This window comes from Callithrix jacchus, chromosome 8, assembly GCF_049354715.1.
Source record: "Callithrix jacchus isolate 240 chromosome 8, calJac240_pri, whole genome shotgun sequence".
Lineage (NCBI taxonomy): Eukaryota > Metazoa > Chordata > Mammalia > Primates > Cebidae > Callithrix > Callithrix jacchus.
Window position 1 is genome coordinate 16,390,936 of NC_133509.1, and position 27,397 is coordinate 16,418,332.

At 44.5% G+C, this 27,397-nt stretch overlaps 1 protein-coding gene and 1 long non-coding RNA gene across 11 annotated transcripts in view; one reads left to right on the forward strand and one right to left on the reverse strand.

Annotated features, from left to right (window-relative positions):
• Nucleotides 1-27,397, forward strand: part of PAQR5 (progestin and adipoQ receptor family member 5) — a 92,606-nt gene that overhangs the window by 40,206 nt on the left and 25,003 nt on the right. For 8 of the 10 annotated variants that reach the window (XM_078333508.1, XM_035259049.3, XM_078333506.1 and 5 more), the window contains one exon: nt 7,158-7,323. The exons of the other annotated variants lie outside the window; for them this stretch is intronic. In XM_078333508.1, the coding sequence (XP_078189634.1) occupies nt 7,273-7,323 (51 nt within the window). In that variant the 5' untranslated portion in view covers nt 7,158-7,272. The remainder of the gene's footprint in view (nt 1-7,157; nt 7,324-27,397) is intronic. 10 annotated transcript variants of the gene reach the window in all.
• On the reverse strand, nt 17,456-27,346 carry LOC118144808 (uncharacterized). The gene is made up of 3 exons (XR_004729584.3): nt 27,195-27,346; nt 19,660-19,986; nt 17,456-17,741 (listed from the first exon to the last, which is right to left on the reverse strand). It is a non-coding gene; the product is annotated as an uncharacterized LOC118144808 (long non-coding RNA).

Below are 27,397 nucleotides of genomic sequence, written 5' to 3' on the forward strand. Positions count from 1 at the left end.
CAAGCTTGAGATTGGCTTTCCTAGTTTCCTTCTGGGGAGAGCAATGGGAACTGCTCAAGGCTGTAACTCAGTAGCTGGCATACAGTCACACATGACATAGCAACCAATATCTATAACACATATAACAACTGCCACAAAACTTACCTGTACTCTGCAATGCACTGATGTTTTCTGTCCATTCTTTTCTATATGATTCTATCTTTAAATGTTAGTCATGACTCACTAAATCATTTCACGATCCATTGAGGTTGTGACCTGCAGTTTGGAAAGCACTATGTGAGCCGACATAATCACGGTTTTAATGAATGGCAAGCAAGCTACTTGCGAGTTGTTTATAATCTTACTGAGGTGGGCATTTGACACACGCTGCAGGGAGGCTGAAGTTCAGGCATGTGTCATGCAGCTGATGAGTGACCTCAGCTGCCCTCCAGCTCCCTGTCCTGTGAATTGGTCCTTTTCTCTCCGTGGTGGATTCAGGCAGTGGCAAGGCTGGATGAGGTTCTGGTCCTTCTGACTCTGGTCTATGTCCATGCACATGTTCCCACTGTTCGTTAGAGTCCTTCTTTAATTTTGACTTTGCCAGGTCCTCACTGTGTGACCTCAGACAAGCCATTTCCTATCTGAGGTTCTCAGGAGAAGAAGGGGCTGGGCACAGTGGCTCCTACCTGTAATTCCAGAACTTTGGGAGGCTGATACAGGTGGATCATGAGGTAGGAGATCGAGACCACCCTGGCCAACATGGTGAAACTCTGTCTCTACTAAAAATACAGAAATTGGCCGGGTGTGGTGGTGCATACCTGTAGTCTCAGCTATTTGGGAGGCTGAGGTAGGAGAATCCCTTGAACCCACAAGATGGAGGTTGCAGTGAGCCAAAAAAATGGAAGAAGGGTGGGTTGAACTAGTCTGTGCTTCTCAGAATAGCAGGGGCGTGTGGTGCGCAGCAGCAGGATGTATGTAATATGTGTTTTTTTCTGGAAGATTTGGAGAAAATAAATTTTTGTATTAAAACAACTATAAATTATGAAGCAGACTACAAAAAGCACATGCTTTTTTATGATACTTTCTTATTGTTGTAAAATATACATAACATAAAATTTGTCATTCTAAGCACTTAAAAATGTATAATTCATTGGCATTGAGCGGCTACGAGAACCTCTTATCTCCACAACTTTTACATCTTCCCAAATAGAAACCACATATCCCTTACACACTAATTCCCCATCCCCCACCCGCCCCCTTGGCCCCCTGCCAGACTGTCTTTACATACATGTCTCTATAAATATACCTATTCTTAATGGATCGTATATTTGTTCCTTTGTGTTGTCTGGCTTATTTCATTTAATTTTTTCAAGCCTCAACCATGTTGAAACATGTATTTGAATTCTATTCCTTTTTTTCTGAAACAGGGTCTTGCTCTGTTGCCCAGCCTGGAGTGCAGTGATGTGATCACAGCTCACAGTGGCCTCGAACTCCAGGGCTCAAGCAGTCCTCCCACCTCAGCCTCTGGAGTAGCTGAGATTACAGGCATGAACCACCACATTGGGCCTTTATCGTTTCTTCAGGCTGAGTAATATTTCGTTGTATGGATATACCACATTTTGTTTATCCATTCACCTGCTGATGTGTATCTGGGCTTCCACCTTTTGGTTGTTGTGAATGATACTGCTATGAAAATTGGTTTAGAAATACCTGCTTCAGGTTGTGCATGGTGGCTCACACCTGTAATCCCAGCACTTTAGGAGGCCAAGGTGGGAGGATCACTTGAGCCCAGGAGTTCGAGACCAGCCTGGACAATATAGGGAGACCCCATCTCTACAAAAAATACAAAAATTAGACAGTGTGGTGGTGTCCATCTATGGCCCCAGCTCCTTGGGAGGCTGAGGTGGGAGGATCACTTAAACCCAGGAGGTCAAGGCTGCGGTGAGGCACGCTACCCTGGGTGACAAAGTGAGACCCTGTCAAGAAAAAAAATTGGTTTCCGCCCCCTTCGCTTCTTTTGTGTATATGCCTAGAAGTGAAATTGCTGGATTGTATGGTGGTAGTTCTGTTTAACTTTTTGAGAAACTGTTGTACTGTTTTCCATAGCTGTGGTACCGTTTTACAGTCCCATCAGAAGGGCACGAGTTTCCGTTTCGCCACACCCTTGCCAGTACTAACCTTCTGTGTTTTTGTTTGTTTTGGTTTTTGGTAGGAGCCATCCTAATGGCTAGAAAGCAGTATCCCATCACGGTTTAGAATTGTACTTCCCTAATGACTAGTGGTGCTGAGAATATTTTCCTGTGCCTATTGGTGGTTTCGTTTTTTTCTTTTATATTGGCTGTCTGTATATTTTGGAAGAAATATCTATTCAAACCATTTGCCCATTTTTGAATGGGCTTGGAAGAAATATCTATTCAAACCAATTGCCCATTTTTCATCAAGTTCTGGGAATTCTTTTTTTTTTTTTTTTGACAAGGAGTTTCACTCTTGTTGACCAGGCTGGAGTGCAGTAGTGCGATCTCGGCTCACTGCAACTTCTGCCTCCTGGGTTCAAGCGATCCTCCTGCCTCAGCATCCTGAGCAGCTGGGATTACAGGCATGCGCCACCACACCTGGCTAATTTTGTATTTTTAGTAGAGACAGGGTCTTTTTAGTAGAGATGGGATTTCACCATGTTGGCCAGGCTGGTCTCAATCTCGTGACCTTGTGATCGACCTGCCTCTTCCTCCCAAGGTGCTGGGATGATAGGTGTGAGCCACCGCGCCTGGCCAAGTTCTGGGCATTCTTTATACATTCTGGATATCAGTTTCTTATAGACATCTGATTTGCAAATCTCCCATTCCATGGGCTGTCTTTTCACTCTTGATAGTGTGCTTTGATGCATACAGGTTTTAATTTTGATCACATGTTTTAAGGTAGAACACAAGTCTGCAAGCGACTGGGCACCCTGCTTCTGGGTGGAGGATGGAGGATGCCTCCCTCCATCTTCCCCCAGGGTGCAATTCAGTCCTTGGTGGTGGTGAGGACTGCCAGGGCCTTCTGGCACAGTGATGGGATCAAGACTCTGCCTTGGTCACCTCCTGGGCTCTGTGCTGTTTTCTGTCCACATAAAGGAGGTTAGACAGGAGCCCCATGGGAGGGAGAGGATCAGAAGTGTGGCCCAGCCACCCAGTATCTGCCTGAATGCAGGACCTTGCCTTCACCTCTTACTCTCTGTTCTCCAGCCATGCTCCGACCCCACACCTCACAGCTCTGGCTAAAGAAGCCAGCTCCTCCTGCCATACACAGGAGGCAGCCAGACCACTCTGAGGGTAAGCAGAATGGTGATGCTGGCTTCCTTCTCCCGACATCTCCTCGCTGCCTTCTCACAAAACCTGAAACCCCTCTGTTACCCTTGCTTCTTTGGGTCAAATGTATGGTCACTTGTCTGAAACGCCTTCAACAAAATCCAGACATCCAGTGGTGATTTAGACTGGATGACTTCTCAGGAGCTTCCGGGGCTCATGTTTCCATTCTAAGGCAAGCATGGAGAAACTTCCTACCAAATGGAATTCTTTGCCTTTCCTATGAGTTGCCCAACTATGGATTAAGTATTTTGTTTTCCAATGTATTTTTTGGGAACAAGGAAGTGGCATTACAGGTGGGTCTATCCAGAGGTTTCCATATTGGGGGTCGCTGTGTTCCTTTATTAGGATAATAGTCTGTCTGGGGAACACTGGGTAACTCTGGCCTTTCCCAGCAAATATTTATTTGGGATCCTTTCAGAAAGCACCTGGCACAATCCAGAGAGAGGGAAAGAAATAGAGGCAAAAAAATGTAACACAGATTGAGGTTTATTCACAGGGATATGGTCTTCCAGGTGCAAGTCTTGGTTTTGTGGTAAAAGAACCTTTAAAGATCCCTGTAAAAAGCAAGTGGGCTGGGTGCGGTGGCTCACACCTGTAATCTCAGCACTTTGGGAGCCTGAGGTGGGTGGATCACCTGAGGTCAGAAGTTCAAAACCAGCCTGACCAACATGGAGAAGACCCATCTCTACAAAAAAAAAAAAAAAAAAAAAAAAGAAAGAAAGAAAGAAAAAGAGCAGAGTAGTGAGTTTGGAGAGAGTAATCATTGCAGATGGACTTAAGCCAATTGCTCATTCACAATGACTGTATTTCATCAGCTAATTTCAACATGTGCTTTTTTTGGTGACAATTTAAAAGCTCTGAAATCAGGATTAATTTCCCATCAAGGTGCTTCATGATAAAATTGGCAGTATTTGTGTGTGTGTGTGTGTGTGTGTGTTTGAGTGTGTGTTAGTGGTGCACAAAAATAGCAGCATGACTTCCAACTGATAGTGTCTGAAGTTCATTGAAATACAGTCCTAGGCTCATTGAGTATCTGCAGGTACCTGAGAACTAGAAGGACCCCCACGATCTCAGCACCAGGTGGCACAGCACAGTGAAAGATTCAGGCTGAGTTCCACCGTGAATATCTGTTTTTTAAAAATTTATTTATTTTTATTTTTTTGAGATGAAGTCTTGCTCTGTCACCCAGGTTGGAGTGCAGTGGCACAATCTCAGCTCACTGCAACCTCCACCTCTCAAATTCAAGTGATTCTCCAGCCTCAGCCTCCCAAGTAGCTGGGATTACAGGCACCCACAAGTAGGCAGAGAAACAATGGATCACCTGAGGTCAGAAGTTCAAAACCAGCCTGACCAACATGAAGAAAACCCATCTCTACATTACAGAGAAACAGTGTAATGACCTAACACACCCCAGCAAGCCACTCTTCCTCCTGAGTAGCTGGGACCACAGGCACATGCTACCATGCCTGGTTTATTTTTGTATATTTGGTAGAGACGGGGTTTCACCATGTTGCCCATGTTGCCCAGACTGGTCTCAAACTGTTTAACTCGAGCAATCCACCTGCCTCAGGTTCCCAAAGTGCTGAGATTACAGGTGTGAGCCACCATGCCCAGCTACAGCAAGCTATTCTTTTAGGAACTCTTAGGCACACCTTGCTTGAAAGCTCACATGTGGCCGATGAGAAAAGCTGTCTTGTGGCATACTTCAGCTGAACTTCTAGTTGTATTCAAACCATTGACTCTTCCCCAAAGGGCTCATCTGGGCTCATTCAGAGGAGCAGCCTCTTTGGGGTGTACCACAGCTGTCATGCAAGAGACAGGGAACCTTCTCTCTAATTCACATATCTCTAATTCCACTCATTCCTCCAAAGAAACAGCATTCGCTCTGCTGATTAGCAAACCCTCTGATGTTGGTTAAAAATAACCCCAACTGAACCAAAGATGTACTCTCCAGAATGTGTGTTTGAGTTTATGATTCGTCTTTCAAATGCTAACTAATCACACCCCCACCCCCGCCAGAGGTCTATATTAAAATTAACATTTCCGTATCATGCTATCTATGTGTATTTGAAAGCAAATTTCAGAAAGCATAATAACAGCAAATGAGTACTTGTGACTTGGGACACATTTTTCAGCAATTAGCATTAAACACCACTTTAAAACATATAGATTTCAAACAACTTTGTTGGCGATGAGAGTATTTTTCAAGCAAACTGTGAGGCGACTCAAGAGTGGCTGTAGTTGTGAAGATGCTCTCGTTGATTTTGAATACACTTATTTCTATGAACTATGAGTGGAGGCTGGGTGCTGTGGCTCATGCCCATAATCCCTGCATTTTGGAAGGTGGAGGCAGGTGGGTCACTTGAGCTTAGGACTTAGAGACCAGCCTGGCCAACATGATGAAACCTCCTTTCTGCCAAAAACTACAAAACTTAGCTGGGCATGGTGGTATGCACCTAGAGTCCTAGCTACTTGGAGGTGGAGGTGGGAGAATCTCTTGAACCTGAGAGGTGGAAGTTGCAGTTAGCTGAGATCACACCACAAGAAAGAAAGAAAACAAGAAGAAAGTAATCAAGGAAGGAAGGAAGGGAAGGAAGGAAGGCGGGAAGGAGGGAGGGAAGGAGGGAGGGAGGGACGGAGGGGGAAGACTACTCCAATGAGTACCTTGGATTTATTTGCTTGGCTTGGTTCTTTTGTGTGTCTCAGGGCAACCAAGCACCAGTCAGCTTTCTGGAAGAGTTGATTCTATGACCTGGGCCAGCTCCTGGTCCTCTTCCACCCACTGGCTGGATACAGACTTAAGATCCCACTCTCCTTCCAGGGACAGCCTCCGGTAGAGTGGACAGTGAACAGCCCAGCTCTCCCACTGCAGTGCAGCCTTGGGAAAGTTACGCCACCCTTCCCACCTTCAAGTGTAACATGAGAAGACTGGGTGACCTCTGAGGCCCTTTCCAGCTCTGCGGTATTTTTGTTTTTTTTTGAGACAGAGTCTTGCTGTGTTGCCCAGGCTGAAGTGCAGTGGTATGATCATGGCTCAGGGCAGCCTTGACTTCCTGGGCTCAAGTGATCTCACTTCAGCCTGCCCTCAAGTAGCTGGGACTACAACACCAAGCCCAGCTAATTTTTAATTTTTTTTTTTTGTAGAAACAAGGTCTCACTCTATTGCCCAGGCTGGTCTTGAACTCTGGGGCTCAACTGATCCTCCCACTTCAGTCTCCCAAATTTCTGGGATTACAGGCATGAGCCACCAATCTGGCCTTAGCTCTGCGATTTTACGATCACTGTCTTAGTTCATTTGGCATGCTATCACAAAACACCTAAGACTGGGTAGTTTATAAACAGCAGAAATGTATTGCTAATAGCTTTGGAGGCTGCGAAGTCCAAGGTCGTGGTGCCAGCAGATTCCCCGTCTGGTGAGGGCCCATTTCTCATAGATGTCTCCTTCTATGTGTCCTCACGCAGAGGAAGGAATGAACAAGCTCCCTCAGACCTCTTTTATATGAGCACTAATCCCACTCATAAGGGCAGAGCCTCTGTGACCTAGTCACTTGCCCAAAGCCTTGCTCCTTATCACCACATTAGAGATTAGGTTTAGACATATGAATTTTGGGGAGACACAAAAATTCAGACCATAGTAATCACCCGTATTATTATTTAATTACCTCGGTCCAGCACTCTCGGAGAGGATGACTCAGCAGCCTGATCCTTTCGCTGTTTTCAAGGAAGCTTGATCTTGTGCCATCATGTATATGTAGCAAGCATATGTTCAATAGTTGAACAAGCTGGAGTTAGGCTGAAACTGACTGCTCTCTTCATGCTGTCCTCTTCCAGGGAAGCAGCACAGCACCAACTAGGCAGAGATGCCCCAGGCCATGACAGCTCTTTGAGTGAGGCCTGGTAACAGGGAGGTGCCATCACCCACTGGTCTGTCCAATCCAGCTCCAAGATGCTGAGCCTGAAGCTCCCCAGGCTATTTAGCATAGACCAGATACCCCAGGTATGTGCTTCATTTATTATAATGGTTCATTTCCAGGGTATGACCAGGACTCTGCCATGGGGGACTGTTGTCTTTGCCTAGTCTGATCTGTACAGGCCCATTCTCTTCAAGGATCCCTTCCCACACTTCCTTGGGGGATATTACAGCTTCCTACTTCCCCCTCCCACCTTGAAATGGATGTGGTTTCAAAATCATTTAAGTTGTAACGCTTCCTTGCGACATCTGTGTTTTATCCAGAAGCGAAGTCATTACTGAAATTCAAGCTGAAGAGATGAAGCCAGCAGCAACTGGCCGGGTAGGAGGTTTATTTTTTTAGGAGTCTCTTATGGGTGCTTGAAAGCAGGTTATGGGCAAAGGCACCCAGGGCTTGGTTCTGCTCATCCCTGTTACTTGCAGGAGGCCCAGGCCAGGTCTGCACTGGGGCGACGGGGAGGGTTGTTGAATGGGCCTTAGCACTGCCCTTTTGTGGACTCATGGGCCTGGGAGCTCACGGGCAGGTATCCTGAAATACGTGAGACTTAGTGTCTGCTTTAGTAAGCCATAGGTGAGTCTGGCTGTGTGCTGCGGAGAACCGGTGCACTTCCTCCTTTCCTTGCAAAGAAAACAACATTACGTCGCCCCCTTTGTTGATGTCAAATTTCCTTCCTTTTTGACTAAGAAGAGTAGGTGTTATTTCACAGTGGGAAGTTTCATTGGGAAGACGTGACAGAGTGGAGGAGAGCCCCTTTCTACTTGGCTGGTGGCCAAGCACTTATGACTTGCCCCAGAAAAATAATTCCTAAATAAACTCAACATCACCAATGGAAGGTTGAGGGGGAAACTGCCAAACCCAAAGCCTGTGAAGCCCAGGGATTCCAAGAAGATGGCATGGGGGAAAATCGTAAGTGATGCACAGCTGTTTGGTGGGGAGAGCTGAGGAATGTGACAGGTGATACGCAATCTACATGTGTGGCCAGCTCCAATGACACTGGGCAGAGCGCCTGCCTCTGCTCTCACAGGGTCCTCTTCCTGGGGCACTTTGCTAGTTGGTTCTACCCACAGAGCATTAGCAGCTGTGGTTAGTGGGTATACAGTGTGATGCTTGAATTTATTTACTCATGAAATTTGTATTGACTGCCTACCATGTGCAAGGGATTCAGAGAATAATTACATACAAATCCTGTCCTTGCATGGCTGATGTGTTGGTCAGAAAGATGTTTAAATGTGCACGAGAAATTCTTTCCTAATGTGGGTTAGCGTCTATCTTAAGACAGGGTGATTGTTTCAGAGAAGGGACTGGTCACTTCCATCATGGGAGAGTATATTAGTCCATTCTCACACTGCTGTAAAGAACTGCCTGAGACTGGGTAGTTTATAAAGAAAAGAGGTTTAATTGACTCACGGTTCCCCATGGCTGGGGAGACCCCAGGTTAACTTACAATCATGAGGGAAGAGGCATGTCTTACATAGCAGCCGGTGAGACAGAGAGAGAGTGAGGTGAAGGAAGAACTGTCAGACACTTGAAGAACCATCAGATCTCGTGAGAACTCACTCACAGTTTGGGGGACACCAATCCCATGATCCGATAACCTCCCACCAGGTTCCTCCCTTGACATGTGGGGATTGCAGGACTTATAATTCAAGATGAGATTTGGGTGGGGACACAGAGCCAAATGATATCAGGGAGGAAGGGATCAGGGAAGGCTTCATGAAGTGGGTGATCTGTAAGACAGACTTTGAGGGGTGGACAGGATTGTGGAGATGGAGAGAGCATTCCAGGTGGAAGGAGCAGTGTGAGCAAAGGCCCGGAGATGGGAGATGATGGGGCAGGTGGTGATGGGCGGGGAATGGGGAGCCTCTTGGGGGTAGTGGTTATGGGATCTGCTTAGACATCTTTGTGGACGTTTTGGTCAGGGTTGGGCTCAGAGTATGTCCCCAGGAAAGAAGTGAAGGGGACAGAGTGGTATCGATAGGTCCTTTGGGTAACCTGCTGGGAATCTGAATGTACGGAGACCCTGAATGTCAGGGCTGGACAACCCTAACACAGGCTAAGGGAGAAAGATGAACAGGTCCTCTCTGTCCAGTTTTTTGTACGTTATGGGGATGATAATATCTTTTAGTGAAATAGCATTAGCTAGAAGCAGAAAGCCAATACCACACCTTGCAACCACTATTTGCTTCAAAATCTTCCTTGGGCTCCAGCATCCACTATTGGGTTTTGAGCATCATGCCCGGGGTTTATGAAGCCATAGAGAAAATACAGTGCCTATGCCTGGAGGGTAGTTTCACCTGAGGATTTGGGGGCAAAGACATTCATTAGTTAAATGAATTAAAAGAGATGTGGTCAGGTGCGGTGGCTCACACCTGTAATCCTAGGGAGGCCGAGGCGGGCGGATCACCTGAGGTCGGGAGTTCAAGACCAGCCTCACCAACAGGGAGAAACCCTGTCTCTACTAAAAATAAAAAATTAGCCAGGCGTGGTGGTGCATGCCTGTAATCCCAGCTACTCAGGAGGCTGAAGCAGGAGAATCACTTGAACCCAGGAGGTGGAGGTTGTGGTGAGCTGAGATCATGCCGTTGCACTCCAGCCTCCATCTCAAAAAAGTAAAAATAAAACAGATGCATGTGTATCAAAGAAGAAATACATACTTTATGTGAGTATTTAAAATAGGAGACTTCATACAGTTGTTAAAACCTACATTTGGTAGGCTCTGGGGTTCCAATACTTGGTTTTTAGAGGGGCCTCAAGCAAGATAATCTCTCTACCTCAGCTTTTGCATCTGTAAAATGGGAATGACAATAGTATCTGCCTGTTGGGATTGTGAGAATTAAATCAGATAACCCAAGTGAAGTGCCTGGAATGTGGTGATCAGTTAATGATGTTGGTTGTCATTATTACCATTCTTTCCTAGGCTCTCTAGAGCACTTTGAGGGGTACAGCATGCTGGCAGGAGACTTCAGAAGCCCTGTCCATAGACTCAAACCCCGGCTCCCTGGACTGGTATTCACCATCTTCACCAGCCTGACCCCTCCCCACCTCTTCCACCACGTCCCATCCACAGACGCTCTTCTCTTTATTCTCCCAGCAGATGCAACCTTCACTGTCTTGATTTCTGTTTAAAGAAGGCTTTCCTCTCCCCACCCTGTGCCCCCTTTCTGGCTTTCTTCTTTATGGAGTGGCAGGCTGCTGCTCCTTTCCCCGGGGTTCTTCAGCTGTTGGTTGGACCTCTGTAGCCTGCTCTGTACAGCTGCTTCTCCTTTTGTGTATCAGCCAGCTGCGTGGCTTGAACCACTTCACTATCCTGTCTGAGCCTCAGTCATCAATAGGGGATGGTGTGTCCACCTCCCTGCATCGTCAGAGTTATAATCCTGGCCCCTCCTTGGTGCATTCCTGGCTGATAGATTGTTCATGGAAAAGGGCAGTTTCTCTCTTGCTTCAGGAGGCAGAACTTGTGTGTATGCCTCATAATATTTAGTCTTCCTTGTGTCCAAAACTAAGCCTGGGTACATTAGAGGGTCATTAAAGATGTGAACAAAACCTCAGGGAATGGAATAATTCTCTAGATGTTGATTCCAACACAGACCTCATTTAGACACAAAACAGGTCTAGAAAAATGACAAGTTCATATGCAACATGGCATGACACTTTGCCAGGAAACAAGGACATTGAAGGTCAAATTGCTAATCTGTTTTTTCTTTTTTTGAGACAGAGTCTCGCTCTGTTACCCAGGCTGGAGTGCAGTGGCATGATCGTGGCTCACTGCAACCTCCACCTCCCAGATTCAAGCGATTCTCCTGCCTCAACCTCCCGAGTAGCTGGGACTACAGGCGCACACCACCAGGCCTGGCTAGTTTTTGTATTTTTCGGTAGAGACAGGGTTTCACCATTTTGGCCAGTCTGAGTCTCAAACTCTGGACCTCAAGTGATCCGCCCGCCTCAGCTTCCCCAAATTCTGAGATTACAGGCGTGAGCCACCGCCCTTGGCCAAATTGCTAATCTTTAATGAACTACTGCCGTGACTCACAGGCTACAGGTAAACACATCCCATAGTCCCAGATGCCTTAGTTTAGGGAGGTGGACAGGAGGATTTCCTGAGGCGGTGGTCTGCACAGAGAGGGAATGCAATGCTGTTTCCAGACTTGCCCTGCAGCTCTGCCACACAGTCATAACCTTAGCCTCAGTGTTCGTATCTGTAAAACGGAGGTGACTCTTGCTAAGTCAGTCTCACGGGGCAATTGTGAAGATCCAAGAAAAATAAAATAGAACAGTGGGGTTATTATGAAGGAAGGAAGCATAGCCAGATCAGTGGCTGGCAGTGGTGTTTGGTAGCGAGCTCAGCCACTGGGAACAAGAGCCATCTCAATGGCTAAATAGTTTCTCCAGCCCCATGTTGTTCAGAGAGGGTGCTTGGCTCACCAACGTCAGAATCACCTGGTAGCTTATTAAAATGTGATAGGAGCTGGGTAATCCTAGCACTTTGGGATGCTGAGGCGGGTAATTGTAAGGCCATCACCACTCTGTCTCAAAATATATATATATGATAGGAGTTGTGATAGCAGGCATCTTTGCATTGTTCTTGGTTTTAATGAAAAGAAAAGCTTTCAGCTGTGTGTGTGTGTGTGTGTGTGTGTGAATGTGTATAAGTAATCTTCTAATTCTTTATCAGATTAAGGGTGTCATTTTATAGTCCTAGTTTGCTAGGTTTTTTTCATTTATTTATTTATTTTTGAGACAGGGTCTTTCTCTCTCACCCAGGCTGGAGTGCATTGGTGCAATCTCGGCTCAATGCAAACTCTGCCTCCTGAGTTCAAGCGATTCTCATGCCTCAGCCTCCCTAGTAGCTGGGTCCCCCGGCAAGTGCCACCATGCCTGGATAATTTTTGTATTTTTAGTGGAGACAGGATTGTTTCCATGTCACCATGTTGGCCAGTCTGGTCTCAAACTCCTGACCTCAGGTGGTCCACTGGCCTTGGTCTCCCAAAGTGCTGGGATTACAGGCGTGAGCCACCATGCCCGTCCTGCCTTATGAATTTTACAAAACTCTTGTTTCCTATCAATATATTTTGAGATGATCATATATGATTCATTTAAGTTGTTAATGTGGTGATTACAATGATTTACCAATGTTAAACCAATCTTTTGTTCTTGGTTTAAATACTGCTTGATTATGATGTAATATCTCTTTACTCTATTGCCAGAATCAGTTGGCTGATATTTGCTTTAGGATCTTTAAATCTGTTTAATGAGTTGGCCTATAACGTTTCCTTCTTATGCTGGCCTTGCCTGGACTTGGGATGCAGTTTATGCCAACCACAAGTGAGCTGGAGATTGCTGCCTATTTATTCTACAGGGAGAAATATGTGATATTAGAATTATATGTTCCTGAGTGGTTGGTAGAATTTATCTGTGAAATTACCATATTGCCCAACTCTAAGGGGGCATCATTTCCCTTTTAGTCTACGTGAATGGCAACCTCTGGAGGTGTACAGGGAACAACTTGATCCCACAGCTGAATATTCCTGATGGAAAGATTTTTTGTATAACAACGTTGTTGAGATACAATTCACATGTTATAAAATTACTCTGTAAAAGTATACAGTTCAGTGGGTTTTAATATGTTGAACACACAGAGTGTATGTTGCACAAACCCATCACCATGATTTTCATCACCCCAGAAAGAACTCTACCCATTAGCAGCTATTTTCTATTCCCCTCAGTTCCTGGCAACCACCTAACCTACTTTCTGTCTGTATGGATTTGCCTGTTGTGGAAATCTCACACAAATGGAATTGTGCAATCTATGGCCTTTTCTCAGTATCTTCTTTCACTCAGCATGATGTTTTCAAGGCTCATCTATGCTGTAGCATCTATCATTACTTTGTTTTAATGGCCAAATAGTCGTCTATTGAATGGATATACCATAGTTTGTTTATCCATTCATTAGTTGATGAACAGGTGAGTTGTTTCTATTTTTTTTTTTTTTGGCTATTGTAAATATGCTGCTGTCACATTCGTGTACATGTCATTTAGGTGGACAAGTTTATTAGTCTCTTTGGTGTACAACCCAGGAGTAGGGTGGCTGGATCATATGGTAATAACTCTATGCTTCCGAGTATGTGGAGTTTTTATACTATTGATTTAACTTAATTGATCTTGGTCAGAGAACAAGCCCTCTATATTATTCCAGTCCTTGACGTTTGTTCAGACTAGCTTGATGGCCTACCACTTGAATAATTCTCATGAATCTTCTGAGTGTGCCTATAATTAATGTATAGTCTCCAGTTGTTGGCGGAAGCATTTCATGTTTGTCCGTAAGATCAAACATCTTTATACTTTTACTGATTTTGTTCTACTTGATCTATCCATAATTGAGATGTGTTAAAATCTTCTACTATGGTGGCAAATTTGTAAATTTTTTCTTGTAAGTTAATTTTTTGCTTTACGTATTTTGAGCCTGTGTTTTTAGGTATATCCAAGCTTATAATTGTCCCACCTTCTATCCTGGTGGTGTAAAGCTATGATTTTGTAGTGATTATATCCAGCTTTTTGGCTTGGAACGCCTCTGATATTAACATAACTGCTCCAGCTTTTGTTACTATGGTTTGGCTTATCTCCTTCCATTGACTTTCAATTCTCCCCATGTTTATATTTAAACTGTGTCTTGTGTAAACAGCACATGGCGAGATTTTATTTACTTTGACAATATCTGTTGTTTCACTGACAGTTTAGTCTACTCATATTTATAATGATTATTGACATCCACAGTTATTTTCATTGTCTCAGATGCTTTTGTCATGTTTTCTCTACGTGTCCTTTGTTTCCCTTACTTTCTTTGGATTGACTTTTACATTCCTCTTTTTCATGTTCTGTTTTTTCCTTCCACCTGTTTGATAATTAATGTGTTAGAAACATGCTCTATGTGGATTAGTTTAGTGATCACTTCAGCTATTTTAACATGAATAGCAGTGCTAGACAGAGTCAGGCTATGCTGAGTTAAAAATTACCCCAGATAGGTGGGGCGTGGAGGCTCACACCTGTAATCTCCGCACTTTGGGAAGGTGAGGCGGGCGGATCACAAGGTCAAGAGAGTGAGACCATTCTGGCCAACATGGTTAAACCCTGTCTCTACCAAAAATGCAAAAATTATCTGGGCATGGTGGTGCACCTGTAGTCCCAGATACTCGGGAGGCTGAGGCAGGAGAATCGCTTGAACCTGGGAAGCGGAGGTTGCAGTGAGCCGAGATCATGCCACTGCACTCCAGCCTGGTGACAGAGCAAGACTCCATCTCAAAAAAAAAAAAAAAAAAAAAAAGAAAGAAAAATACCCCAGATAGCTCAGTGACTTAACATAGCAAAGGTTATTTCACATCACACTACATCGCTAAGTGGTCAGTGAGGGACTGAGATACTCAAGCAGATGGAAGATCCACCATCTCCCGGCTGCCCCCTCCGGAACGTGCAGCCTCCACAGTCATCCCAGAATGGGGAAGCACAGGTCTACAACCATACCACCCCGAACATGCGCATCTTGCCGGCTCTCAGAAACTAGGCAGGGCTGGTCCAGGTTTGAGTTTGGGTGGGAGAAGGAGAAGAGAAAGCTAGTTTCCTCAGAAACAGACTTTGAGAAAAAGATTTGGGAGCAGGAAGTTTATGGGGGAGTATTCTCAGAAACAACACCTGCAAGGATGTCAGCGGGACAGGATTGTGCAGAAGGAGAAGCTGCATTAGAAGCCTCCACCAGTCACTCAGGAGCTCTGGACGTCAGTTGGTCCTTCCGAGGTGTCCCAAATGGGAAAAGGAGGCCAGGAACTTGGTCCATCAGTAGTGATGCGTACAGCCCCTTGTGGGGGGAATAGAACTAGTGCCCATTGGCCAAAAGCAATTCCTGTGAAGCAACGAGTGGCTCAGTTCTGAAGAGTCCCTCTGAAAGGCTTGCTTGCTTTTTTGTGAGATGGAGTCTTCTCTGTAACTTAGGCTACAGTGCAGTGGTGCAATCTGGGCTCACTGCAACCTCCACCTCCCAGGTTCAAGCAATTCTCCTGCTTCAGCTTCCCATGTAGCAAGGATTACAGGCATGCACCACTATGCCCGGCTAATTTTTGTATTTTTATTAGAGACAGGGTTTCACCATGTTGGCCAGGCTGGTCTCAAACTCCTGCCCTCAGGTGATCTGCCTGCCTCAGCCTCCCAAAGTGCCGGGATTACAGGCTTGAGCCACTGTGCCGGGCCTCTACTTTTAACTGTTCTGGCCTAGGAGTAACATTAACTGGAAATAGTCACATGGCTTCAACCTAACTTTGAGAAAGTCTGAGGAACGTATGGAAAGCACATGGAATATCTGGTGAACACCAATTGTCTACTTAAATTCTTGGATCTGAAGACCGATGACTCAATAATTCTAGAAATGTATCAGTTATTTCTCCAAATAGCACATCAAAACCATTTATATTTTCTCCTTCTGGAAAAATGTTCTCCACGTCTCTTACTTGCTTTTTCATATTTTCTATCTATTACTCTCTCTGAACTGCATTCTGGATACTTTCTCTGGATCTTTCAGTTGACTAATTTTCTCTACAGACAGATCTAGTGCATTATTACTCCTTTGATGTTTTGTAAATTTTAATTATTATATTTTAATTTTTAAAAGTTATATTAGACTCTTTGCTTTGAGATAGGATCCTTGCTCTGTCACCCAGGCTGGAGTGCTGTGGTGCAATCATGGCTTACTGTAGCTTTGAACTCCTGGCCTCAAACGATACTCCTGCCTCAGCCTCCGCAGTAGCTAGGACTATAGCTGTGCTCCACCACACCCAGCTAATGTTTAAAAATTTTTGCATAGAGTTGGGGGTGTCTCACTGTGTGGCCTTGGGCTGGTCTCAAACTCCTGGGCTCAAACAATCCGCCCCACAACAGCCCCCAACGTGTTGGCATTACAGGGTTGAGCCACTATGCCCAACCTGTTCTTTTCAAATTTGCTTGTTTCCTGTTTATCTTTAAGCTATTTCTTTTTTTTAATTATTATTATTAGATGGAGTCTTGCTCTGCCACCAGGATGGAGTACAGTGGCACAATCTTGGTTCACTGCAACCTCTGCCCCCTGAGTTCAAGCAATTCCCCTGCCTCAGCCTCCTGAGTAGCTGGGACTACAGGCACGTGCCACCATGCTTGGCTGATTTTTTATATTTTAGTAGAGACAGGATTTCACCATGCTGGCCAGGATGGTCTTGATCTCCTGACCTCGTGATCTGCCCACCTTAGCCTCCCAACATGCTGTGATTAGAGGTGTGAGGAGCCACCACGTCTGGCTAAGTTATTTCTTTAAATATTTTAAACACAGTTATTTTATATTTTAGTATTTATTCTTTGATCTCTGTCTCTGCCATCTACTGTTCTGCTGTTTCTCACTCATGGTGTTTTCTTTCCCTATGTGTGCATGCCCGTGTTAAGTAGAAATCTGGCCAGGTGCAGTGGCTCACACCTGTAATCCTAGCACTTTAGGAGGCCAAGGTGAGTGAATCACCTGAGGTCAGGAGTTTGAGATCAGCCTGACCAGCATGGTGAAACCCTGTCTCTACTAAAATTACAAAAATTAGCTGGGCATGGTGGCAGGTGCCTATAATCCCAGCTACTCAAGAGGCTGAGGCAGGACAATCTCTTGAACCCAGGAGGCAGAAGTTACAGTGAGCCAAAATTGTGCCACTGCACTCCAGCCTGGGTGACAGAGCAAGACTCCATCTCAAGAAAAAAAAAAAGAAGTAGAAATTCTTCAGTGAGGATTTGTGTTTGCTTTCGTTACTTACCTGAGGGAACTATGAAACGTTGACCTCTTTCTATTTGTAATCACTTCCATTTTTTCACTTGAGATTTCTTGGACCACAAAAGTAGCAGGGGCTTAAACCACAAACTCATTTAAAGACTAGTTGATGGTTCTGAATCTTGAGAGATTTTTTTATTTTTCAGAGAAACAACTTTCCTTATCGTCTTCTTCTGCCTGGTTGAATTTATTTCACACTCACTTATCTTTAGACTGCTAGCTTTATCTGCAAAGTCTCCTATTAGCTTCCCAGCCTTCGATGGGCCTTGGGTTTCATCTCTTGTTCACAAAATCTGGCAGCAGAGACTCTGATGGTGAATGCACCTTACCTCACAGGGTTCCTGGATTCCCTCTGTTTGGGGGCTTTGTGACTTCCTTACTTTTGTGTCATTTAGCTGATACATTGGCATACAATGCATAAGCCAGACAGCATATTAATTGCATTAGTCAGAAGGAGCCTTCGTAACATCGAATCAACCATCATTCAGCCAGAACTGGAGTCCCCCAGCCATTCTTCCAGGTCCTTCCTTCATCCCCAGGCATCGCTTCCTTCTGAAAACTTTAAGGCACACAGCATTTCTATAAAATATGTTTGCAGCAGTCCTTAGCTCCACCAGTTGGATGCTGTGAAGCACAATAAAATTTATTATTTTAAATATGTATAGGACTTTTCTAAACCAAAGGAGTCACACATAAAATACATAATAAAGGTGACATTCCAATAAGATAAAATCCAAAAAAGGAAACAAAAATGTCTGTGGACTAAGAAAGAGAAGACCCACATACAAATCATCCTGAAATGAATTTGTAGAGGAATTATTTCTCTGGACGTTGTAGACTGAGGTATAATTTTGACTGAGTAAAATCCTACTGTTTTCAGTTTTCTTTATACTATGTCTTTATAATATATTTTTTATATTTTGCAATTTAAGATTAGGGTTTGCGTCTTGGTTCTGCTGTTTATCATGGCCTTGGAAACTTCATCTCACTGAGCTTCAGTTTTCTTATTTGTAAAACGGGCTGACAATCCCCTACCGTGCCGTGCTCTCATGAGGATCACATGAAACCGGACCTGCCTCTAACGTACGCTGACTCTGAATCAGCGGAACAAATGCAGGCCATAGGCTATATGTCTAAATACTTAAAAGTTATAAATGAAGCCAATGAACAGCTATGTAAAATGGTTCTATTCTACCTTGACAACTGCCCCTTTATAAGGACCGAAAAAGGAAAATTCTGATTTTTATATAGCAGAAGTCAGCAAAATATGAAACACAATTGAGTTTATTATTGCATATGTCTAAATGTTGATGAATTACTTATGTTTGAAAGAGTAATAAAACAGAAGCATACATAATTTATAAACTATTATGTGTTTATTCCATGTAATTTATTTTATTCCTTCATTTCAGCAAAATTGAGTTATATATTGTAATCAACATTATCATACAATTTGTGTTCTATTGAAAATGCTGTGAAATTAAACCACTATTTCTGAGTCCTTGTAATTCTTAGTTTTCTTTCTTAAATTAATTTCATTTGGGAGAAATTTTGCTGAGATTCTGTTCAGTTTTGTTGAGGTAGAACAGCTGGAATTAGCAAAAAAAATTAAGGCCACATTTTGAATCAGAAATGAATTATGATTTTTTTCTTTTTTAAAATAAAAATTGAAGCCAGTTTGAGCAAGAAAATTATATTTTTCATATGAAGTTCAAACATTATAGTGAGGCTGCAACATACGATCATTGTATGAAGTAGAAAAAATATTATTTTAATTCCGTATAGATTATCATCTCATCTTGGTCTTTACTCTCTCAAAGTCATATCTAGATTAGTGTTCATCTGACTATTTCATTAAGAAAAAATATATTATAAAGACATAGTATAAAGAAAACTGAAAACAGTAGGATTTTACTCAGTCAAAATTATACCTCAGTCTACAACGTCCAGAGAAATAATTCCTCTACAAATTCATTTCAGGATGATTTGTATGTGGGTCTTCTCTTTCTTAGTCCACAGACATTTTTGTTTCCTTTTTTGGATTTTATCTTATTGGAATGTCACCTTTATTATGTATTTTATGTGTGACTCCTTTGGTTTAGAAAAGTCCTATACATATTTAAAATAATAAATATGTATTTTTAATCCCTTTAAAAATGAAATAGCCAAACCTAGATTTTTTGGTAGGTTCTGCTAACACTATCTCATAACAAATGTCAGTTGAGAGTTCAAATTCAAAATTACTGCTATTTCCGACTAAAAACAGAATTTTTCTGTTACACTGATTTCTTCCCATCATCCTATATCTTACCTAAATTAGATGTAAGTGTTTAACAGCACAGATTTGTTATTCTCACCGTGTGAATAAGAGTAGTTAAGGTCAAATTTGTTATGTGTGTCAGCCAGATGTCCCATTTGGAGGAAGATTCAGAGAATGTCATATATAATCTTTTAACTATTCCATAGAAAATTCAGTTGAGAGCCTAATCGATTTTAGTAAGCAATTCAAACCATGTGCAATCATACCCAGCACTAAGGATACCTTTAAAGCCATCATGTTCGGTGAGAAGACATTTGTCTTCTGCAAATATTGTGCACCACGTACAGAAAGCATTCTTGGCCAGGCGAAGTGGCCATGCCTGTAATCTCACCGCTTTGGGAAACCAAGGTGGGTGGATCACTTGAGGTCAGGAGTTCGAGACCTACCTGGCCAATGTGGTGAAACCCCTAATTTTAGAACTAAAAATACAAAAATTCTCAGAGTGTGGTGGCGCACGCCTGTAATCCCAGGTCCTTGGGAGACTGAGGCAGGAGAATCACTTGAATTCAGGAGGCAGAGGTTGCAGTGAGCCGAGATCATGCTACTGCACTGAAAAACAAAACAAAAAGCATTCTTATGCTTGACTGAATATTGGACACATTATTTTTTAAAAAGCATCACACCACTGCTGTAAGTTGGCAAATTTACCTGTAATTGCTCCATACCAACAATGGCCATTAATTCAGCCTATTGAAGTTCTAATGATTGCCTGCGTGTTGTGTGCAGGCGATGCTTTATGTTTTAATTGAGAGCCCAATCAGTTCTCCTGGTAAGCGATTCAAACCACGTGCCACCATACTCAGCACTAAGAATACTTTTGGATTTTTGGTGGAATTCTGACCTAGCATTCATTTTCTATTGCTGCTGTAACAAATTACCACAAACTTAGTGGCTCGAAAAACGAACAAACATATGATCTTATAGTCCCATAGGTTACAAGTCCGACATGTGGCCCATTGGGTAAGATCTAAGTTTTGGTGGATGCTGTTGGGGAGAATCTGTTTCCTTGCCTTTCCGGCGCCTAGAGGTTGACTGCTCTCTTTAGTTGCTGGCCCCTTCCTCCATCTTCACATCAGCAACGTTGTGTCTCTCTGACCTTATTCTGTAGTCACTTCTCCCTGTGAGTCTCTTCTTCTGCCTCCATCTTCCTTTTTTTTTTTTTTTAGACGAAGTCTCACTCCGTTGCCAGACTGGAGTGCAGTGCCGTGATCTTGGCTCACTGCAGCTTCTGCCTCCAGGGTTCAAGCAATTCTCCTGCCTCAGCCTCCCAAGTAGCTGGGACTATAGGCACGTGCCACCACACCCAGCTAATTTTTGTATTTTTGGTAGAGACAGGATTTCACCATATTGGCTAGGATGGTCTAGATCTCCTGACCTCATGATCCACCCACCTCAGCCTCCCAAAGGGTTGGGATTACAGGTGTGAGCCACTGCACCTGGCCCCATCTTCCATCTTTAAGGACCTTTTGATTATACTCGGCCCACCTGAGTAACCAGAGCCTCTCCCTATTTTAAGGTCAGTGGATTAGCAACTTTAATTTCACCTGGGACGTTAATGTCCCTTTACTGTGTAACCCTAACATATTCACTGGTTCTGGCAATTAGGATGTGAACGTCTTTGGGGGGCCATCATTCTGCCTCCTGCAGACTCACCAACCATGTTATACTGTTATCACAAGCTTGCCCATGGCAGCTTTTGACATCAATGCCTAAAACTCAAAATAGGTTTTCTACTTCTTAAATCAAAGACTGCATTTTTAGAACAAATGTAAATCTGACGGAATTACTCTGTTATATCAACTTTCTTACTTTCTTCTTCTGTAGATCAATACTGTCTATAATGCTAGTCATTCAATGGGACTTTTCTTCCCTAGACTCACTGCCTGAGTCTTATTTACTTCCTTTTTTAATTTTTTTTTATTTTTTGAGACAGAGTCTCACTTTGTTGACCAGGCTGGAGTGTAATGGCACAATCTCAGCTCACTGCAACCTCTGCCTCCCGGTTCAAGCGATTCTCCTACTTCAGCCTCCAGAGTAGCTGGGACCTCAGGTGCCTGCCACCATGTCTGACTAATTTTCGTAGTTTTAGTAGAGACGGGGTTTCACCATGTTGGCCAGGCTGGTCTCGAACTCCTGACCTCAAGTGATCTGCCCACCTCAGCCTCCCAAAGTGCCGAGATTTCAGGTGTGACCCACTGTGCCCAGCGCTATTTACTTTTAAAAGCATTTTGTGTATCATTTTTGTTACTTTACTGTCCATTGTCCATTAAATTATTAATATCCTTTGGTTCCTGCATCCCTGATATTGACCATTTATCTCATTACTTTTTATCCATCTTACATGTTCGGCCAATAGGGACTTACCATTGTCTTCTGTAAATATTGTGCTGCATGTACAAGAAGCATTCTTATGCTTGACTGAATATTGGACACATTGTTTTTTAAAAAACATCACACCCAGTGTTGTAAATTGGCATTTTCCTGTAATTGTCTTGTACCAACAATGCTTGGCTATTGATTAAGCCTATTTAAAGTTCTAGTAATTGCATGTGTGTGGTGTGCGAGTGTTGTTTTATGCTCTTTTAATTGAGAGCCTAAGTATTTCTCTCCTGTGGGAACTAAGCATGGTCCTGCAGGGGACGTGGCATATTGTTTAGCCTAAGGCCTGGTGCACTGCAGGTACTCAGCAAATGACAGGTTACAATTGCCACAGCAAGGCTGGGCACAGTGACTCATGCATGTAATCCCAGCATTATGGGAGGCCAAGGCAGGTGGATCACCTGAGGTCAGGGGTTTGAGACCAACCTGACCAACATGGGTGAAACCCCGTCTCTACTAAAAATAAAAAAATGTAGTTGGGTGTGGTGGTGCGCGCCTGTAGTCCCAGCTACTCGGGAGGCTGAGGCACAAGAATCACTTGAACGTAGGAGGTGGAGGCTGCAGTGAGCCAAGATCGCACCACTGCACTCCAGCCTGGGCAACAGAGTGAGACGCTGTCTCAAAATAAAAAATAATACTACTAATAATTGCTGCAGCAATGCATGGCCTCCCCCTTTTCCCTCCCATTCTTCCACTGCCCTCTGCCAGCAAACTCCTCACCAGACTCCCCACTGGCCTCTAATTATTCCCTGTCCTGGTTTTCCCTGTCACCTTGTCCCTCTTATGTAGAGGGAACTTGCTCTTCCGTAGGAGCTGGGTTCTGGGCAGGGAGGTGACAGGGTGATGCTGGGGTGGGAGTCTGGCTTGAAGCCAGAGGCAGCTGCAGCATCAGCAGGCCCTGGGAGCTGGTTGGAACTGCAGACTCTCACCTCAGCCACCATGCTGCAGTAAGCTGCCCAGGTGGCCTGCAGACACCTGCAGAAGAAAGTTCGGGAAGCACTGGCTTGCACAACCTCACCGCTTGTATTAGTTTGCTAGGGCTGCCGTAACAAAAAGTGGTCTAAACCACAGAAAGTTATTTTCTTGCAGGTCTGGAGACGGAAAGGTGTTCCAGATGAAGGTGTGGTCGGGGTGGTTTCCTCCGCAGCCTCTCTCCTTGGCTCACAGACGGCCACTCTTGTGGCCCCTGCACGGGGTCACCACTCTGTGGGTGCTTATCCCTGGTGTCTCTCTGTGAATTCAACATTTCCCCTTCTTGGCAGGGACACCAGGCAGACTGGATTAGGGCCCACCCTGATGGCCTCTTGAAAGACTTTATCTCTGAATGCAGTCACATCTGAGGTCCTGGGGGTTAGGGCTTTAACTGAACAGATAAATTTTGGGAGGGACACAGTTCCCTCCCAGATTTAGCTCATAATGGCACTGTAACGAGAAGAAGCTAAGGCTCCGAGAAGTATGTCACAGTCCAAAATCACAGTGCAGGCCTGGGGATAAGGGTTTTTATCTCTCGACAGAGCCCTCCCCAGGGGTAGCAATAAAGGACAGTGCACAGAGAACAGGGAATGGAATCTGTTGTCTGAATTTAGGTTTCAGCTTTGCTTCTGTTATCTTTAAGAACTTGAATAAATGCTCTCACCTCTCCTGGCCTCGGTTTCCTTTTCTGTGAAATGGGGACAATGAAAGGCTTTTCCTTACAGGCTGAGCATGAGGATTCAGTAAGCAGGAAATGCAGAATTCACGTTAATAATGCCTGAGGCCCCCTGGTCCCACTCTGCCTCTTGTCCTTCCCTGCTATCAAAATCTGCTCTTATTTACAGCTGGCCCAAAATGCCCAGCTATTTTCCCCAGATGGTTTGCTGTTTAATAGCTAGAAAAACCGAAGGCTTGAAATTGTCACGGTGAAATTACAGGCATCAGTTAGCAGGTGCATGCAAGTCTTGGCCATGGAAAAAAACTTTCTGGAACGCTGAGCCTGAGGCAGGAACTGAAAGGGAAAACTTGCTGGTCTTCCCTTACACTCCGAGGTCCTGGAGGCTGTCACATCTAAATAACAGGCTGCATATGATTTGATTTCATTTCACTCTACATTGCCCAGCCTGCAACTAGGGATGCAAGGTGGAGTCCTACAGATCAATTCTGCTGTGCAAATAAGCAGGAGCCTGCTTACTTGGGGGTGCTTAGACATGAGGCCAAGCTACAAATTGTTGAGGAAATGATTGCAGTTTTCCTTTGGGGTCAAACTGGGTTTGGAATACAAAATTGTTTTCAAATATTTAGTTTGTCGTTTCTATGTATGGACCATGCGTTCTGTGAAATCCTGCTCTTTGCAAAGCACTTTGCTAAGGCTAGAGTGGGAAGATGGAGAGAATGTCCGTGCTTTCCTGTGCTCACAGGCGCTCAGAGCGGGAGTGCAGCTAAGAACTCGTAATGGGGTTCAGTAGACGGAGGTTCAAGCTGGGGAGGGCAGGGACACGCCGGTCTTCTTATTCTAAGCTGGAACATCACTGTCCTGGGACAGAGGGACTCCTTTTATTGTCCTTTATCCATTTGCCTTTTTTTTTTTTTTTTTTTTTTTTGGAGAGGCTGCTTTCAATCCTGCCCCTCTTGCACAGCCAATACTGGCTTTCCCATTCCTGTCTGGGGTCAGCAGAGCAGGTCAGATGGAGGCAGGTTCTTTTAATCTGGACCCAGCCCTGGCTTTGGTGGCAAAATGTTCTCCCTAAGTCTGGAGCCAGATTCCTAAATGAAGTCAAGTTTTCCAGTGTATGGATTTCCCTTGTGTTCCTCACTAGCTTTTGACAACATCGATCCCCCCAGTTTTGCCTGCCAGAATGCCAGGACCAGCAGAGAGAGGGGAAATAGTCACAAACTGAGTGGTCTTTTCCTCCAGCTCATGTTCAGCTACTGTCGCTGTGGCTGTCACAGGGTCTGTGCTCTCCTGCAGGCAACGGCTCCCACATGCCCAATGCTTTGCAATGTTTCTGTGCTCACTGGCCCCTTGTCACAAATGTCTCTTGATTTATAGGATCTGCTAGCCTAATTCATAAGGAGTGAATAATGATTGATGGAGTCTGCATTGTAACCAGTGGCCAGTGCTTTAATTAATAATTATGAAACAACAACTTAAAAGGAACAGAGAAAGAAGCTTGAAAGGTAGAAGGATGGACCCAGTGTGGGAGCTGTTATTTCTGCTAGAGGGCCTTCCAAATCCCGCCAAGCACGCGCTGTCCTCATCCGCAAAGATCAAAGGCTGAAGGCCACTGGCCTATTTGCCTCCTTGTCATCAGCCTTGGTGGGGTGGAAATCTGCAAGTCAAGATTCCTGCTGCCCATTATAGGAACCCGTCCACCATAAACCAGGGACATCAGCAGAATTGAATGGTGAACCAAACACTGGAACAAATCACTTTAATTACCTAAGACCCAAACCTAATTCATAGTATCTCTTCATCGGACCATGAACCAACTTCATTATATCCCCTCGTCCTAGTTGACCAGTTTAACCCAGAACTGAACTAAGGGCTCTCTAAAACTTGGAGCTACTGCTAGAAGGGAATGTCCCGATCATTCAGCTCGCCAAGCCCTCTCATTTTACGGGGAGGCCCTGAGAGGTGTGGCCCAGGGCCTCAGCTTCATTAAATGCCTCGCTCTTCTCAAGGCCACGTGGCACCCCAGGGGCCCAGATTTGACTCATTACTCTGGCAGCCCCTCACCTTCAGCACTGCTCCATGTGACTGCTTGACTTGGAACCCACCAAAATAGCACAAGGCTGGGCACAGTGGCTCACACCTTTAATCCCAGCACTTTAGGAGGCCAAGATGGGAGAATCACTTGAGCCCAGGAGTTCAAGATGAGTCTGGGCAACATAGCGAGACCCTGTCTCTAAACAAAAAATAAAAAATTAGACCCAGCTCAGCTCACGCCTGTAATCCCAGCCCTTTGAAGATCACTTTAGGTCAGGAGTTCGAGACCAGTCTGGGCAACTGGATAAAACCCTGTCTCTACTAGTAATACCAAAAATTAGTCAGAGTGTGGTGGTGTATACCTGTAATCCCAGCTACTCGAGAGGCTGAGGCAGAAGAATTGCTTGAACCCAGAAGGCAGAGGTTTCAGTGAGCGGAGATCACGCCACTGCACTCCAGCCTGAGCAAAAGAGAGAGATCCTGTCTCAAAAAAAAAAATTAGCTGACGACCCTTGTGGGACTCCTGTATTTCCAGGTACTCAGGTGACTAAGGTGGGAGGATCATTTGAGCCTAGGAGTTTGAGTAAGCCATGAGTGCACCGCTGCACTCCAGCCTGGGCTTCAGATCAAGATCCTTTCTCAAAAGAGAGAGAGAGAGAGAGAGAGATAGCACAAACTCTGGTATTATATATTGCATTTTTTTTTTAAACAGAGAACCTCTCTTACACTAAAAAATCGGTGCCCCAACTGAGAGATGGGTGGCTAGATTGAAGTTCCTCTAGCTCCCCCTCACAGCCTTAGAAATTGAAAGAAGAGGCTTTACAATTTATTGTGACCTGATTTATGTTGTGATTACTAATATTATCATGATTATTATTTGCTTCAATTATCCTACTCATTTATAATTTACCTTTCTTTCTTTTTTTTAAAAGAGTTTTGCTCTTTTTTGCTCAGGCTGGAGTGCAATGGTGCCATCTCGGCTCACTGCAACCTCCGCCTCTTGGGTTCAAGTAATTCTCCTGTCTCAGCCTCCCGAGTAGCTGAGATTACAGGCTCACGCCACCACACTGGGCTAATTTTGTAGTTTTAGTAGAGACAGGGTTTCACCATGTTTTTCAGGCTGTTCTTGAACTCCTAACCTCATGATCGGCCTGCCTCGGCCTCCCAAAGTGCTGGGATTGCAGGCGTGAGCCACTGCGCCTGGCCTTATAATTTACCTTTCAAAGATTATGGCATCATTTATCTAAATCAGTGGTCCTTACCTGGAGGTGACTTTTGCCCCCAGGGAACATCTGGCAATATCTGGAGACGTTTCTGGTTGACACAACTTGAGGGGGTAAGCTGCCCACAGTGTGAGCCAGTGGTGTCCAGCAGATAGAGGCCATGGATGCTGGGAAAGGATGCACAGGTTGGCGCCACAACAAAGAATTATCTGGCTCAAAGAATAGTGTCAGACTTGAGAACCCTTGGTCTAAATCAACACCCAAGGGGAAAAAATGTCTCCTGCAATCCTGCTACCTCGATGAATTAAACGCTTTACTTTTCTATGTTCCTCCCAGCCTCTGCCCCACGGTGTAAACTTAAATTTCCCAAGCTCTTATAATTGTGGCAGGAATACAGTTTAAATTCCCCTTCTCTTCACTTGTGATTGTATCCTGGGCTGTTGTCCCTCCGGCCTCATTATCTTCTCACTTACCACTGTTAGTGGATGGAATACAATACTCCAGGCAGGTTGGTAGCCGTATTTCACCTGACCAGTCCAGATTTCTCAGTGGGGATGCTTTTCAGGTGGGACTCACCAAGTGGGCTGCATGGGGGTGGGGTGGCTTGAGCGGCCCTGCTGTGGGCAGCCGCCTCCTCTTCCTGCAGCCCAGGCATTAGCATCATGGTCCTCATCAT